The sequence below is a fragment of the Dicentrarchus labrax genome, unplaced genomic scaffold (assembly GCF_905237075.1).
Source record: "Dicentrarchus labrax unplaced genomic scaffold, dlabrax2021, whole genome shotgun sequence".
Taxonomy (NCBI): domain Eukaryota; kingdom Metazoa; phylum Chordata; class Actinopteri; family Moronidae; genus Dicentrarchus; species Dicentrarchus labrax.
The window spans coordinates 1,716,438-1,734,657 of record NW_026136723.1 but is presented as its reverse complement, the minus strand read 5'-3'; the positions used below and the strand labels follow the sequence as shown (position 1 = coordinate 1,734,657).

Sequence of the window (18,220 nt, the reverse complement as noted above, 5' to 3'; positions counted from 1 at the left end):
ATCCACAGCACCAGATGTAGCATCCATCTTTGTGGATTTATGGATTCTGCCCATGTAATCTCCCCACCCCCAGTTTGAGTCCACCTGGGGACCTTTTAGAGAGAAGGTAGATGCTGTTCCTAATGCTTGAAAAGTCTGGGCTGAAGCAAATGTTCAGTCGTTTCCTCAGGCTTTTTTATTGGCTTTTACACCAGAGGACAACGCGGTCATTGTGAAGTTTGGGGAATCAGATTTGTGTTGTTATCTCACAGATAAAGAAAAACCCAAACAGGGATTTCTCCTTTTAAAGCCCGTGCAGTCGCTCACAGAGCCAAACAAACAGAGGATTCCTGAAGGACCAGCAGGCTGCTGCTACCGCTGCTGCTGCCTCCGGTTGTTGCCACGGTGACAATTTATGTCCTCAGTGACTGATTGATGCAGCGGCCCTGCCCTCGCCTCGGTGCGAGTCCGAGAGAGAGAGAGAGAGAGAGAGAGAGAGAGAGGAGAGAGAGAGAGAGAGAGAGAGAGAGAGAGAGAGAGAGAGAGAGAGAGAGAGAGAGGATGTAATGAGATGTGGGTATATATACAGTGTAATAGAGAGGAAAAGATGAACGAGTAATAAAGAGCAGGCAGATAATATGACAGTGCCTGTGAAAAATGAAAAGATTGAGTGTGTGTGCATCAAGGACAGAAAAAAAAGACCGAAAAATAAATGTGTGTGGAATATGAAAGAGAGAAACAAAGAAAGCAAATGTGTGACACAGAAAAAAATGTGTGTGTGTGTGTGTTTGGGTGAGAATGGATGCACGTGTGACTCTCCCCCTCCCTACAAATCCTTCTCTGTCTGAAGGCCCTCTGCAGCTGCAGCAGCAGCAGCAGCAGCGTTACCGTAGCAACGGTAGCCAGGCGATGACGCTGGGCATCACTCTCGCAAACAGAACAAGGCCGAACACACCCAGCTCAGCTCAGCTGGGCTGTTGGAGGGGAACGACGGTGACGCTGACAAAAGGCGACGCCCACAAGGTGCAAAGCCCTGACAGCTCCGAGAGCATCTCGTGGTGCATTCAGGTGCTCCTCGGACGGTCCCATTTCCCAAGTCTGGAAGTCGTTCTTTCGTGCTTTGCTGCGTTCAAGAGCTTTAAGTCATAATGTGGAAACAACATGGACGCCATAAAGAAGATGTGTTGTATTTTCTGGCTCATTAAAGCTGTTTCCAGCGTTTGTGTGACAATGAAGAGCATCAGAGGTAATAAAGAATATAATTCAAACTAATATAGTCACTAATCACTTACTGTGGACAGCAATTAAAAGGTTACAACCTAATACCATATTACAAATTATGTAAATTAATAAAAGGTTAACCCAACTGTCGTCCAACATGTTTCTGCATGATACGGCGTCAGCTCAGCGAGTGGTGTGCCACAACAAGAGTTGTTCCCTGACTTCAGGGGGCAGTCGCCATTATTCTCACACCACATGAAAGCGGGGTTAATACGATACTCACACTGTATGCCATTTGTATGATGGCTACAGTGATGTCCACATACCTTTAGTGATACAGGGTATGATTTCTGCAACGCTTATAATGTAAGGAAGTTCTCTTTATTTAGGGCTTTTAGTACACATAAAAATAAAATACCAAAACAATATAGTAATAATATAATATTATAAGTATATTATATACAATCTGTTTAAAAGTGGCCATGGCCAAACATTATTTTCATACAGAGGACATAAAAGTGGATTTTAAAGTGTCTTTTAATTCTAGGACTCTTGTAGTATTTTACAATGTGGTTTAAAGTAGTTTATTTAAATTGGTGACACAGTTCTGAGTCTGCTCTACTGAATCCAGTGAGGAGTGAAGGTGCCTCAGATGTTTTGCTGCAGTAGAAAAGCCCCCCCCCAAAAAAAAAGCATCAGGGGACTACTGCTGACATTAGAAGCGTACCCCAGTTTCTTCTGTCTTTGTGTGTTTGGCTGCAGCGCCTCAGCCTACTTTCTGAACACACATCCAGCAGTACCGCACTGCAGCGTTTTGGTTTCTCACTCTTTGTATCCGTCTCACATTAGACCCAGTCTGTGGACCCAAACTGTATTTGCATGCCTGGGGGCGCTCGTTTGGCTTCCTCTAGTCGGGCTGGGGTGGGTGTGGCGTATGGATCGGTGGTATTGATCTGTCTCCTTGTTGTCAGTTGGCTCACTGCTGCATCCCAGGCTCAGGATTTATGTGTTTTGGTTGAGCCTGGCGATCCGTACATGAGCAAACTTTTTATGTGGAGGAATTTATTTGGCTGTTTTATAGTTGAGTGTGTGTTTATTTAATATAAATAAATATGAAAAGAAAACCCAAACTGTTTGTCTGATAGTGGCCCTATTAAACAGACAATGATTAATCAACACTACATGCAGATTTAAAAAACCTTCCATAATAAGATTTTTATTCTGTGTTTGTACGTCATTGTAAAGGAAAACGCTGTTTTGATGTAAATTCTCAGCCTTCTTTTCACTTTTTCCCTCCAGGGCAGTTACCCTGTCTGGGACGACTTCATCAGCAAGGCCAGCAAACTACAATCACAGCTCAGGTAACACACACACACACACACACGCACACGCACACGCACACGCACACACAAACAAACAACAGTGGCAACAGAGCTCAATACACTTCAACTTGAGAAATCACATGCAAGTAATAGACCAAATAACCAGCTTCACCACTTTGACAACACATGCATCTCATCAAAAAAGAACAAACCCTTCACACAGAAAGGTGAAAGGAAGGAAGGAAAAAGAGAGACACATTTACCAACAAACAACAAGACAAGATTGGACAAGTTTTTGTGGGAGATGTACAGTAAAAGTTCATTTAAAATAAGACGCAGGTCCCTTTGACAGCCTGCTGTCGCTGCATGTTTCGACAAATGAACTAGATCTCAATTAGACGCCTGGTCTGGATTTTATAGAAATTGTTTGGATGTATAAAACCGCTTAAAAGCCCCTGAGTCGCAGTGTCGTACCCGGTATCTAAGCTGCTTAGATTGCCTACACAAATATAAATGTTTAACATTTTGTCAATATGAACAAACTACACATTGTTATATACAATATGATCCTTCAGTTCTTTTTATGAAAACCATGCGCACCAACAAATGGTTATATGTTACTCAGTTGTATGTTTGTACAAGTAATATCGACACCAGTTTAAATCATCATTGCGATACTCAAGCGTGTGGAGATTTCCTTACACCCCTAATCTCCAGTAATAATAAGATCACACAATCACAGTAGCAGTAACAGTAAAATTAAAATAAAGCTTGTGGGCTTATTTCTGACATATTGATCAGTTGACAGTGTCCCTGTATCTGCTTGTGTTTTCTGTATTTGCAGCACATTTACCATTTGTGTTGTCAGATTGCTAAATGTTCATTTAGCAAATAGCAAACCAAGTTTTATAGAAAATCAGATTTTATTAAAAATTTATTTTGGTTAAAAAAAGAAAAAGACTTCTTGAAGGGGTTTTTAAAAAAGCCAGTTTTTCACTTCTTGAATAAATCCTTTTAGTCTGAATCCTGATAAGCCTCGCTGGAACCAGAGCACTCTCGTTTCTTCGTCGTTTCTTAAAAGAAACACATTCATAGAGCTCTCCTCCAGCCGACATTTGGACGTGTTATAGCAGGAAAAGCAGGCAGCGGCTCTGTTCTACCATTAATTCGAGGGGTTCAGAACAGCTCTTTATAAACCTGCAGGTGATGTTTCAGATATTCATGTTTTTCTGCAGAATGTGTTAAAAACCGACACTTTCGTTTCTCTCATTGACGTTGAAAAAGGGAAGTGTGTGCACAGGTATAATACACACAGACACACACATGTTGAGAGTCTGTATAACCTGAGCTCATGAAAATCCAATCAGTCTGTTTCATTAAGTGTTTAAATGTCAGGCTCACCTCTCCTGTTCTGTCGCCTCGTCCCCGATATCCTGGTTCACTGGCTCTGCGCGCGCACACACACACACACACACACACACACACACACACACACACACACACACACACACACACACACACACACACACACACACCACTGAAGGTCACACACACAAACACGTAGAGAAACATGCACATACAAACATACACTTAAACATTAAATCATCGTGGACAATACCTCCACACACATACACTCACTCCTTCCAGCCATTACATTAACCACCCACCAACATCCACCTTCACCCACACACACACACACACACACACACACTACTCGCACACACACATGTGCACAACTCAATTAACCTTCTGCGGCTGGCAGAGATTAATGATGCCACCATAAAGTCATTATCAGTGAGATGGATCAGCAGCAGCCTCCAGAGATTCTGCACTGGGCCAGAGGTCACCAGAGGTCAAAGCTGATTACAAACACTCAGACTGCATCCTTCCTCCTCCTCTTCCTCACCACACCCCATCTTGGCGTTTTAGGCAGCGTTTATGTATCTGGGATTAAAGAACCAAACCCTTGCTTAGCATGTTTTATCCCGCTCTCAGTACTTTCCATTACCACCGATCTTCTGCCATACTTTCCATCGATTTCCTCCCTTTCAGGCAGCTATTGATTTCAGTTTAGGATGACATGAAAAATCAACTTTCAGAGACTTGAAATGTGCTTATATACATATCAAGATCAGTGAGATATTCCAATAGGGTCTGAAAACAAGAAACACTTGGTAGAACAGATAGAAATAAGAATAAACCTGCAAATATGAACGATTATATAAGGATTAGATGTTAAATGTGTAATATTTTACTCTCCCTGAATATGACAATTCAATCCCATTCAATCCAGTTTATTGGACCAATTCATAACAGAATTATAACATATATAAAAAAAAAAAAAAAACCGGGGAAGAAGTGGAGTTAGTAACATGCATAAAGGGACAGAATGAGTGCATAAAGAGAATATGACACAATCCACAGCCAGTTTATGGACCAAAAACTAGAATCTTATAAGCATATATACGTTTTTTCCCCTGATCCGAGACATTTAACACTGAGTTTCTGCCGATACTGTGGTCTGATCCGATACTTGCACACTGAACACTTCAAGCACATTAAAGCTCAGATTAGCTCCACTAAATTCCACTTAGTGCAGCATTGACTTAAAACTGGAACACTCAAAATTAACAATACAATCACGATAAAACTGATCGAGGCAACAAAATGTTAACAAAATGGTGTCTGTAGGGATCTTTTCCATAATGTCAGAATAACAACCTGAGCCTGTCAGTGGCAAAAACAAGTGTTCTAGAGATATAACATATTAAATATATTTTAAAATACTATTTTATATGCAAACCTTCCTCCGTTGTGTCTTCCAGGACGACGGTTGTCGCGGTAGCAGCCTTCCTGGATGCCTTCCAGAAGGTGGCCGACCTTGCAACCAACAGCCGAGGTACGTGTCAACATGTCTGTCTGAGTTGGTGTTTCCTGCTGTAAAGTCGTAAAGCTGCTGTTTGTGGTTTTTATGATCAGAAATAAAACTGTTGCAGATGTTGAATAAATGATTGAAGTCGTTGGACTCGTGGTGAGATGCTAGCTGGTGGCGGTTGTCGTCGTCGCTGGTTGTGTAGTTGTCGGCTGCAGCATTTGTGTAAAATTTTTATTTATTTATTTATTTATAGGTAGAGACAAGAAAGCCCTATATATGTTGTATAGTTGCCAAAGTTTGGAACATGACCATGTTGTTGAGCACTTTTATATATTTTGACAGAATTGTGCCGTTTAAAGAATGTTTGGGCCGATTTGATCACTTTGATAAATTAATTAACTCAATCGACGGCCTCAAAATGTCTGCAAACTCAGCAGGCCTGTGTTAACAGGTTACAGTTCAGTATGTGACCGTAACATCCAGACCTTTATGCTGATACACGTCATTGATATCAAACAATGTGCCGATGGCCACGCCCACAGGAAATGATGCAATCCTGCATGAGAATGGGAGTCTCTGAGGCATATAATTGGAGTTTGATCTGAGCACTCAGTGATCACCCTCTGGCTGTGGTTGGTGACCGTCAGCCACAGAAACCGCAGCAGTCTCAGTATTCTGGGTTCTTATTGTGAGGCAGTTTGCACCTTTCCCATTGATTTGTACTTTTCCATTATTGACTAATGATCAGAGGTGGCTGTCTTCCCGATCGGTGGACTGGAACATCAATAGAGGTCGCTTCCTGGATTGATCAAATGAAGCAGGAAGCCTTGATGGGCAGCTCACTTTGGAGTGTGTGTGTGTGTGTGTGTGTGTGTGTGTGTGTGTGTGTGTTTAATGTTCTTATTCCAGTATAATGTTCAGTTTTTATTATTTATTTTTTGGATTCAGTGTATTTTGTTGTGGAGAACTCAATCTTCAAGCTTGACTGTGTGTGTGTGTGTGTGTGTGTGTGTGTGTGTGTGTGTGTGTGTGTGTGGTGTGTGTGTGTGTGTGTGTCTGTGGTGGGATGTAGGTCAGCGTCCTGTCGAAGTGACTCGCTGTCACAATGACAACAGTAGCCGAGGACAGAATCAGTCAATGCTGTGATGATTCTAGGGCTCTGGGTCACAGCCGCTCTGTAATTGACTCTGTGTGTGTGTGTGTGTGTGTGTGTGTGTGTGTGTGTGTGTGTGTGTGTGTGTGTGTGTGTGTGTGTGTGTGTGTGTGTGTGTATTGCATTAGCTGTCACACCTGGAGCAGTGTGTAGAATTATTGGTTTCTTTCAGCAACTGTTGGGACAATTAGAGGTTTGTAGAGACACCCCCCCGACATCCCGACTTCCTCCTCCACTGAGCTCCTCCAACCGTGTCTTCTACTAATACTGTAAAGTAAAGTACTAATGGTTTCCCCAATTATGTTGTGCTGACAAATGTAATCGTAGCCGGGATTATGTTCAGGCTTTATCTGCCACTAGAGTAGAAAAATGTAACAAGCAGGCATTAACATACTCCTGTCTGCTGGCAGATTGAGACATTTTTCATTAGTGTAACACCTTTTAAATAGTTTTTTGTAGAAATAAAAGTACAAACTAAACATTTGTCATCATGCAATAACACGGCTGTACTGTAGATCTGAAACTTGATTTCAGTGAAGATCTTCTGTCATTCTTAGGGAGGCAACAGCAGTGAAATGTGGTTTATTGAACTTACATTTACACTTATTTATTTAACTTATTATAGTTTAATTATTGTATTGGAATTATTATTATTATTGGAATTACGATATTTTTTTGAATTAACATTTAAAAAACAACCTCAAGAACCCTGCACAGTACAGCGTACCCATTAGAGACACTGTGTAGAAAGCTGATATTTTGGTCGGTGTCTTACGCAGACCTTTTCTGTATTGAATTGACCACCTTTTTTCCCAAACCTCATGTCCAAGTGCTGCGAGTGCCTACACATAACCATCAGAAGTTGAATAATGCTGTAGTCACTACGAGCTGATATTGTATTGCAAGATCTGAGATTTTGGTGCAAAACAAATGAGTCAGTGAACATCTTGTTCAAATATCTGCATCACGTTTCATTTCTTTATCTGATTTTAAAACATTTTTATTAAAATAATCCAAAATGGAAAAACTAAAACTCAGTTCCAGACTCAGTTAGAGTTGGGTAATAAAATAACATGAACTGTGAGATGATGGATGGGAACGAAGAAAAATTCTTCTAATTCTTGCTTCTCAAGGGACAAATATCAATATTGTTCTTTAAGAGTTTTAAAACATCACATATTTTTAAAAAGCACAACAATAAAAACACATTTCTGATGATAAGGAACATTGTAGACCGTTATAAAGCCCAGTTGGCTCTTTGGGTCTTAATTTTTAATCTGTTCGACCTGCAGACAGCGGGTCAACTCTGACAGATCTGTTGAATTATTGAACTGACGAGTTCCTACCAGTATACCCAGTCTGCTCAGTTTCATCCCTATATATTACAATTTTAGAGGGATGGAGAGACATAGGAGGTTGGAGGGGTGAGAAGAGAGGTGCTGTCAGTAAAGAGAGAAAGTGTGTGAAATTTTAGGCCAAAAAAACTCTTGACTAGGAGTTAAAAAAGAGGGCGATGTGCAGTAGAGGAATGGATGGCAAACGGGAGAGGAGAAAGAGCAGGTAGAGGAGACAGATAGAGGGCAGATGGCGAAGGGGAGAGATGAGCAAAAGATGGATGGAGGGATGGAGGGCGGAGGAGGGAGGAGGGAGGCTTTTGGCTGTCATGTCCAGCCGGCTGCTGCTGGTGCTCATGGCAACAAGATGGAAATCACTGCAGGATTCAGTCGGAGCAAAATAACAGATAGCTTATCTTATCGGTTTTTAATGTCTTATGTTACGTTATCTTTTCTGTTCACCGCTTATCTTCACACATTCAACATAGCATGCATAATGTATGTCTCCTTCTGACACAAAACTGCTTTAGTTCTTCCAGTTTTTCCACTTTGCCATTCGACCCATCCGTGCTGAGCTAGCATGCATGAAACACACCGCCTCATGTGTGTTTTTCAGAATAAAAGCCTATCAACAAAGCAAAGGCTGGAAGACTTTTATTGTGAAAAATCTTCATGGAGGGTTGAGTGTCATTTGCCATGTGAGATTTTGTAGAAAGTCTGAGGTTTATAAAAGTCAATTTTTATGTCTTTAGTGTTTTTTTTCTCATAATTCTGACATAAGTAATGGGGTTAAGTGGTGGAAATGGGCTTCCATAGAGGTTTCTGGTAATTATGGTAATTCTAACAATAATTTTAACATTGACACAATGATTAAATGATTTCATCAGCTCAGCAGAAAAATGATCAATTGTTTTTTATAGTAATGGTGAATTGTAGCTCTAATAGAAGTCAGTTAACATTCAGGGAAACCATGACCTCCAGTCGTACTGTCCAACAAACGGCCACCATGTTCAGACCCAGGTGGGGTTATATTTACAGGTTGTGACCACAGGAAGTTCCCTCACTGATGAGCGTTGACAGCTGGATGAAAACATTGTTTCTAAAGTGGAGGATCAATATCTTATCATATCCAACACACTCTGAAACAACATGAACACTATGGAGATAACACACAGCGGCCGACCCTCTCTCTCTCCCTGTTATTGTGTGTGTGTGTGTGTGTGTGTGTGTGTGTGTGTGTGTGTGTGTGTGTGTGTGTGTGTGTGTGTGTGTGTGTGTGTGTGTGTGTGTGTTGGTCCATGGTTGCCATAGCGACCTGCTGCCGGGGAGGATTTCGTCCTTAAAGGGCCGGTGAGCGCCGTCACTTTGGCAGGGGTCACATCAACATGTCAACACCTGGTAACTGTGTCGGACAGAGGGGGAGGAGGAGGAGGAGGAAGGAGAGGGTGAGGAGACGGGAGGAGATAAGAAGCCGACGAGAGAGAAAGTGAAAGGAAAGGGTGGACAGGAAGAAATGAGGCGTGAGAGAAGAGTTTGTTAGAAAGGAGGATGAAAGATGGGAGAAGGAGGAGCTCTATTTACAGCCCTAGTTCTATGTAAATGTTTGTGTTCTGTAGTCTCACCTTGAAAAGTCCTGGAGTTTTCATCAAACAACATCTGGAACGCTCGTGGAGAATCCTTGAAACTGACATCCAGAAGAGAGTTTTTTACACCTCGATCCATCTGCTCAGAGACCGTCTGTAAACTGCAGTAAACTGAAGTGGACCCTTAATATTCCCAGTTTAGTCACGTGCTACCGGAGCTTCCGAATCACATCAACAGCCTAACTGCCGGCTGTAAAAACTGTCGTAGCTTATATGAGCCTCAAAAGCATTTAAAGGCCAGATGTTGTTTTTGGGTTAAAACTGTCCCAACATGTTGTGGTGGTTGCGGTTAAGCCTTGTGAGCAGAGCCGCAGCATATGGAGCCGATATGAAGCTGCAGGATAAAAACTCCCGCTGGTCCTCTTCTGAAGTGACTCCAGCTCCCAGTGGAGACAAAAACCAGCATCATCTAGAGCCACGACTGCAACAGCATACTCTAACATTAATCAACCAGAACTTCTATAGGTCTGTGACATAAAACCTTTAATTATTCATATGTGATAGTTCAACATCTCCCCTGCCTTATCGGCCTTCACTTTCCACCAGATGCTGAACCTGCTGTAGGGATTCGCTCCCATTGAGACACGAGAGTGTTGGTGAGGTCCAGCTCTGATGCTGGGGCGATCTGGTCTTGCTCACAGTTAGTGTTCCAGTTCATCCCAAAAGTGTTGGATGCAGATCAGATCAGGGCTCTGTGCAGGCCAGTCCAGTTCTTCAACACCAAACTAACCATTTCTTTATGGAGCTGGCTTTGAGCAAGACCTCTTCAAATCGTGGGTTTCAGTCCGCCTCCAGTGTTAGCTTTCAGTGTGTAGCAGCGCAGCCCAACCATATGATTTTGTGATAGTATGAATTCAAAAGCTAAACTACTATTAAATCCAGCTGCTGATCGTGGGAACTGTCGAGCCAGCCATCTGTATAAAGACTCCAGGAAGGAATCCTAAAATGAGTTCGCATTTTTGCACCACAGGTTCCTTCGCCTCGAGGTCAGTGGGTTTTTGGTTAGATGCCTGAAATAAAGTCTGTGGTTAACACGAGCTTAAGAGATTGTCACATATTGTTCTACGACATAAAATATGTCAGTAAATATCCCAGCTGTGAATTTTGAAGCTTTTATGTTCCTTAAAAAAAGGTGGTTGCTAACACGTGACTAAATGAGACTACAGTGGTTGTCTGATGACGGTGAAGTCATGCAACCGCAGTGTGCTTCATTTAGCTTTTTACTTCTGGCTATTGCATTTACACTCCAAGAATCATGAATGTTATCTCCATTACCATTGATTACCTTGCTGAACAAAATGTGTAAGTACCATAAACCTTTGCTCCCACTGACCTTTTGTGGAAGGAACCAGGGTGATGCTAACTTGTTGGTTGGCTGTCATGCAGCACTCTAAAGGCAATAATCCAGATCATTAGTCAACCATAGAGATAAAGAGCATGTATAACGTCCTCAACACGTGTTGCTGAACACAGATAGACGGTTGTCTCTTTGGTCTGTCGAATGGCACTACAGTACCCATGAGCCTCAGCAGCTGCACTTAAAAGCTGCGTTAAAAGTCCCAACAAACCCGAGAACTTCACTCCTCCATCAAAATAGCAGCTGCTGAGTGGGTGTTCTTTTTTACTGCACTGCATTCTGGGACTTGTAGTTTACTTATTTCCTGTTGTTTTATAGCTTTGAATGTTTCAGATGAACGAGTTTCATGGCTGTTTTCATGGTCTTGTGGAACTGATGAATACTGTCGTCCAGAAAGTGATTTCACATTCACGTAGCTTTTACCGGGCGTTTGTAAAGCAATGAGAAAAAAAGTGAAACAGTCTTACCTGTCAGACTGTGTGTGTGTGTGTGTGTGTGTGTGTGTGTGTGTGTGTGTGTGTGTGTGTGTGGTGGAGTGAATCCCTGTGGATGCTGCTGCAGTCTGTATCCGCAGTGTGTGTGTGTGTGTGTTGGTGGGGTTGAGTCCTCAGCCTCTCACAGATGGCCTCCTTTGGCAGCTCGTCACTTAATGATATCATCTCAGTCGCAGGTGAGTGATGTCATATCTGCAGTGTCCACACACCAGCGTTTTTAGGATTTTCATCAAGGTCAGAGAGAGGCTCAACGTTCAATAAACTTCCTCCAAAAAACGTCACGTTCAGCTATTTCTAGATTGATTTGAAGTACAGAAAAACAGTGCTGGAGTCTACATTACACATGTTGATTCCTCTCATACAGAAATACTGAAAACACGTACCTCACTGTAACCTCACTGTAACCTCACTGTAACCTCACTGTACATGTTAACATCACAACTGGGATAAAATGACCAAGTAAACTGTGTTGCTGTTGCTGATATTGTGTTGTCAGATTGATAGAACAGCTTTGGGTTCTGGGCTACTTCCTGACAAGTTTCTGTCCTGTATATAGTAAGATATTATTTATTATTATATTATTTACTCAAATAGGGATGCATGATATGGTTAAAACATCATATTGTGATTATTTGCACAAATACTGTGATATAATTCACATGTTTTCCTAAATCTGGAGAACAAGAATTGTCAGCCAGAGCGTCTCTGCAGCCCTACAGCACTTCATTATAACTCTGTTTGTTATACATCTTAGCTTTATAATAATAATAATTTCAGCTTCTGCGATTTGGACATTGCCCCGACCATAATGCCTTCTTGACAATATTTGGATTAATTGTGCAGCCCAACAGGGGCTGGGAGATTTGCGACACAGCTTCGAAGCCTCTCTTACTGGCTCACATGTAAACACAGCTGGAGATTTAGAGGCTTGTATGTACAGTGTGATGTATATATGAGATATAGTAAACAACACTCCAACATAAAGCTGTTCTTTCTTTCATTTTTCTTTCTGTCTTTCTGCTCTGCACTCAGTGTCCATGCCCTCACACACTGCACACACTCACACAGTTATAGGTATGTGCTCTCATACTTCAGGGTCCAGTAGGGAACCGGAGCTCCACTGTCAGTTGCTGCTTTACTTAAAACCATCTCACGTTTCCTCTGAGCTTCGTGCAGAGCTCCTTACTGAACACACCGGTTGGCCAGGAGCACAGATGATGTTTTAAATGTTTGTGCATTCAGCTCTTCCTCTATAGGATCTGCAGATGCATCGGGAGTGGAATAAGTTTCATGTCTTTATATGACAAGTAACCAGTAATAGTGAGAGATCAGGGATCAGAGGTCGCTGAACCCTACTGATATCTCTGTGACCTGCAGATGTTCTTAAAAGAGGCTAAGAAAGTGACTAAAATATAAAAAGAAGGGATATCAAATCCAACCCGCAGGATCAATAATTAACAGGCTTTAGGACCAGATCATGAAATATCTGTGAAATTAAAAATGAATGCATAAATTAGAGTGAACTTTCACCTAATTCATATTTGATTTGATGAGTTGTCATATATTCATGTTAATCTGACCCCTGCAGACCACTGTTAGTGATATGTGGGAGGTTATGATAGTATATTGTGTTTAAATTACATAATAAATATTACATTTTTTCATAAAAATTAAAAACTGACACAACAACATACCAGAACTGTTTGAGCGTGGTGTTGATGGACATCATTTGACAGAAATGAAATGAGTTTAAATTAGAAATCTCCAAAACGTAAGCCTTTTACATTTACTAGTGCAGTGCCCTGGAAGTATGTATTGCTATAGAAAAGTGGGAGGTTAAGTAGCTTTTTCATGGATGGCCAAATGAGGTTGTGTTTGAAGGTGGGACGTCAGGGACATTTAGGACATATTATTTAGTCCTGTAATATAGGCCAGCATACATCAGAGAGAGAGAGAGAGAGAGAGAGAGAGAGAGAGAGAGTGAGAGTCGGGGATCCAGCGCCAATTCTCCGCACCCTCCTCTGTGTGAAAGACTCAGATGCGGCGAGGGGGGAAATGTCGCTCCGTCCCTGATCCTCCTCTGGAGGTAGTATCAGAGACGCATTATTTTTGAACCGCCTACAGTGTGAACGGATAAGCCGACGGCGCGGAGCGAGGGCTGATAACTGCACAGGTCTCTCACTCAACTTAATACAGAGAAATGTCCCACAAAGCAACGTTACAGGACCAAACAACAGTAACATAGTAACTGTAACTGAAACTTATATGAGGAAAAAAAATACCACAGCTGTACGTGGAGGAGCGTCTGTCCTCCTGTCTGTCCTCCCGCCTGTCCTACCGACTCTTCGTCATATTTCTGCCCGAAAAACAGCGTCTGTCACCGGCGAACAACTCGCGGAGTGTTAAAACATTCTCCGTCCTGCGAGTGAGGGAGTCAGTTTACTGCTGGTGATTATTGTGTAATAATTGTGTAATTTAGAGTAAAAAACGTAACTTCGTCACTTTCCAGGATGTTTGGTGGGTCAGGATCTCAATCACTACACATTATTGTTTTTATTTGTAGTTATTGAGATCCTACACATATAACATATAACATATAACAGCATCCATATGATTATAAAGTGTCTGCGGGTTTAGATTGACGGGGGGAGACAACTGGGAAACACCTTCAACACGGGCTCTGCAGTGATTGGCTCTGGTGCGCACGTGGCTATGGTGGCTATGTGGTAATGCTAGCGGAATTCAGAAATCATTTATGAAATAATTTATTAACGGTATCTTTGTAGTCCACACAAAGCCGACGTTGCACACCCTTAAACCACACAGCAGCCATGTTGAAACTCTCAGGTCAGTCTGATCCTGATCTGCAGAGATATTTGAGCCACACACACACACACACACACACACACACACACACACACACACACACAACACACACACACACACACACACAGACAGAGATTTCTTGCTTTATAGATAGATAGATAGATAGATAGATAGATAGATAGATAGATAGATAGATAGATAGATAGATAGATAGATAGATAGATAGATAGATAGATATTAGTAATCAGTGCTTACTTTTTAGAAAATGTTTCGGGTGATCCGTACCAGTGCACTCCGAGAGACAACTAAATGCGTAACCTTTAATTTTACAGGGTTTTTCTCGTTAATTGTCAAATAATATCTTTAAAGTGTTCTGTTGACAACAATTTAACAAGAATTGGAAACTTTATTCTTCATATATGCTGAATTTTAGGTTTTCTTGTAGACAAATTGCATAGCTTAACAATGAATTGTAATTAGTCACACTGTCTCTCTTTAAGTTGGAGCAGACTTTATAAGAAAACTCGAGAAGAAGCCCCCAATCAGAAAGAAAAAACAGAAAGAAATAAAAACAACTAGCTGGGTAAAACTGTGTGTATGACCTGCCACCAGTCTGGAGCATTGGGAGGAAAGATCTGTGGTAAAAACTGAGTATTTATTTGCCAACATGTAAATCACGTGATTCATTTCACGGTTCATTTAAGGCCAAAATACCCTTTAAAAAGCAGATCAAAGGGACCAGAAAGACTCAGAGAAGAAGTCAGAGTTGTATCTGGATCAGACTTTAATCATCAGACATCACAGGAAATATTATACAGAGTGGGATGAGGTCAGAAGCTTAAACTGGACCAGAGTCAGGAGGTTGAAGTTACTGTAAAACCAAACTCTCCGTTCTTCTGTTCCAGCTCCAAACTCCTCATCAGACTCTTCGTCCCACCAGCTGAGTTACAACAGTCTCATATATCCCCCAACGCTGAGGTCCAACACCCAGACACCAGGGACTGCAATGAGGCAAATCAGACAATTAAAAGTAATGCAAAATGGAATAAAACATCCAATAATTATATAGATAATAAGATGAAAACAATAATAGTGATGATAATAAAACACAAGACATGTTGGAAATAAAACTTTGTGTTTTTAAGATTATTTTTGAGTCATTTTAAAAGATGACTGATTCACTGATTGTGCAGCTTCAGATCTTCAGGCAGTTCAGAGCTGTGGGGTTGTGACTGTAAAACCAGTGTCCTTTAGTCGTGAACCAGGACTTAAGAGCAGCCAGCAGAGCCTTGTCTTTGGAACGGAGGCTCTGACTCAAAGGAGCAACAGTTCAGCTCAATAAAACATCAAGTGCTTTAAAAGTGATGAGTAAAGTGGATTCTGAAACTGGGAACCAGTGACGAGGCTGAAACGGGGATGATCAGATCTTTGTTTTCTAGTGTTTGTTAAAAGCCGAGCAGCTCAAGGCGTCAGATTGTTTTTTGACTTTAAATCCTGGATATTGAATACAGTAATCTCACTGAGATGAAATAAAAGCTTGACCAAGCTTCTGGAGAATAGACAGAGAGAACAGACCAAACACGACTGGGCTTTTGTAACCTGTTTTTCAAACCGGGGAATATTAAACCCTGGGTTCTGGCTGCAGGTTTGACATTGGTACACAGTGAGCCAAGACTTTTTTGGGAAATTGGGATAAACTGGTTCAACCATTGTTATAATTATTATTATATAAAACTACAGGTTGTAACATGTAACTATAATTATAACAGTAATGCTAGCCTGCCTGCTGACAGCGGGGTTATTTAAAGGGAACTCCCTGCTGCTCCGAATGTAGACAGTGTGACATCCTGAAGCTGCAAGTCCCTCAGAATAAATGAGCAAGTGATTCTTTCTAGAAATGGGAGTAAAGGGGGACTCATTTCTTGTCTTGGAGGCATGGAAAAAAAGATGCACTTCATCTTCAGGATGTTGAAAAGCATTCTGGGAAATGTATGAAGTACAAATTAGAGGAAGGTGGTTGAGGGAAAATTTAAAAAAAAATACTCCTTTAGTGTTTTTAAGGGCAGATGAAGGTCAAAAGATAAAATGTTGAGATTCAGGCTGGTTCTAGACCTCAGATCATGTCAGTTGAGCTGCAGCAATTAGTCGATTAATCAATTAGTTATCAACTATTAAACTATTAATCGCCTTTTTTTGAGAAAAAAATTCCAAATTCTCTGATTTCAACTTCTCAAATGTGAATATGTTCCAGTTTCTTTTGTCCTCTGTGATGGTAAACGGACATTTTATAATCAAGAAAATGATTGGATTAATTGATAATAAAGATAATTGTTAGTTACAGCCGTACAACACAGAATAAAACCAGATGAGATCAAGCCATCAGTTCACAGAAGCTTTAAACTAAATCAGGACTGACACCAAAGAAACAAAAACCGTGCCGGTGATATTTATTCCTGATACTTTAGAAACAACAATGTAAATGATTTTCTAACATTCTGATTACAACTCTTAGAAAGAAATCTGAATTCTGTTGGACATGAAATATTCCTGCACAATGTTCTGAGCTAATAATACAGATCTGATATCTTTCCACATTTGTGCATGAAATGTCTTTAATGAGGACGATTGGCACGCTGGACTCTAATTTGACGGCGGTTACAGCTCATAACGCCGTTTCTGCTGATCCACACTAGAGACCGAGACTGGATTCGAGTTCTGCAGCCCAGAATGCCTTCTGGGAAGATTTGGCGCGGGTCTTCAGTGGTTTGGGACTCAAACAGACTCCAAGACTCACTACGACTGAAGATAAAAACTGATCACAGGTCAGTTTTACAAATGAGGCCCCAGGTGTTCCTCGTCACGTGTGCCATTTTTTATGTGAGAGCAGAACTGAAGTGACTGCCAGCAAGCAGCAGTGTGTGGTCTTTAAGGACCTCATTATGGTATGGCATCGCCACGGCAACAGCAGCTGCCTGGTTTGACGTCAGAATGTGTAAGAAACACACACACACACACACACACACGAGAGTCTCAGAGCATATGGAGTGAACGCAGACAACCATGTAGACGTACTGTACATCCAATTAATGCAGATGAATGTTGATGCTGTGCAGAACAAACGGTGGATGACAGCATCTACTGGGGCAGTTTTGGGGAAAGATAATCGGGCAGTTTTACACCTGCTCGCACACAGCTGGGGAAACCATTTCTCATCGCTGTCGGGTGGAAACCATGTGTCACGTTTGGACGTCAGCTTTCTATCCGTCTGAGAACCGCAGTGCCGCCACTTTATGAGGAATGTAGGTGCAGAAGTAGGAAAGCTGCTAGCAAGAGAGTCGATTTCTGCTAAAACCTAAGATAAGCTCGGAGGTACATTTTTTATTATTTTGTGCACATGTAGTATTATTAGTATTTTATGTTTAAGATTTGTTACTTGTACCAGAATTATATAAATAATTCCAGATTCATTTAGTTTTTGAAAAGTTGATATGTAAAAATAAACCTATGTAATTGTTAAAAGATTTTATTTTACGAGATCCCCATAACTGAGAAGTTTTTGACTTTTTGTGTAAAAGGCATCTCTTAGTTTCCTAAAAGTGGATTACTTTCTTCTTCTTTTACCTTAAATTTAACCTGGAAAGCTTAGAGAAATGAATTCAGAGCTTTGAATTGACCTGAATAAACTTTTATTCCTCATGATGATGTGTTCCTACCATTTCATATAGTTTCCATACAGGAACATACCTGCTGTATGTCTGTGCGAGTCAGCCGGAGGGGGGGGGTTTGAATTATTAACCAGGGGCGCTCAGCAGGTGAAGCTGTGTGTATGTTCTTTTCATCTCCTGCACAAACTGCTCCTAATTAGTTATGAGGCCCCACCCGTCTGAGGGAGCATGAGAAAGAATAATTAAGTGCTCCCTCTGCAGGCCTGGACTCGGGCTGTGTACAGGTCTCTGTGGAGACAGACAGGGAAGGAGGGACGGATTTCCCCTCAGCTGCTGCCCCGCAGACGTTTT

General features: G+C 41.4%; 1 protein-coding gene across 3 annotated transcripts in view; it reads left to right on the top strand.

Moving 5' to 3' along the window:
• LOC127358265 (protein MTSS 1) overlaps positions 1–18,220 on the top strand; it is a 62,903-nt gene that overhangs the window by 7,913 nt on the left and 36,770 nt on the right. For all 3 annotated transcript variants that reach the window (XM_051391250.1, XM_051391251.1, XM_051391249.1), the window contains exons 2-3: positions 2,500–2,561; positions 5,348–5,421. In XM_051391250.1, coding sequence (XP_051247210.1) covers positions 2,500–2,561; positions 5,348–5,421 — 136 coding nt within the window. The remainder of the gene's footprint in view (positions 1–2,499; positions 2,562–5,347; positions 5,422–18,220) is intronic.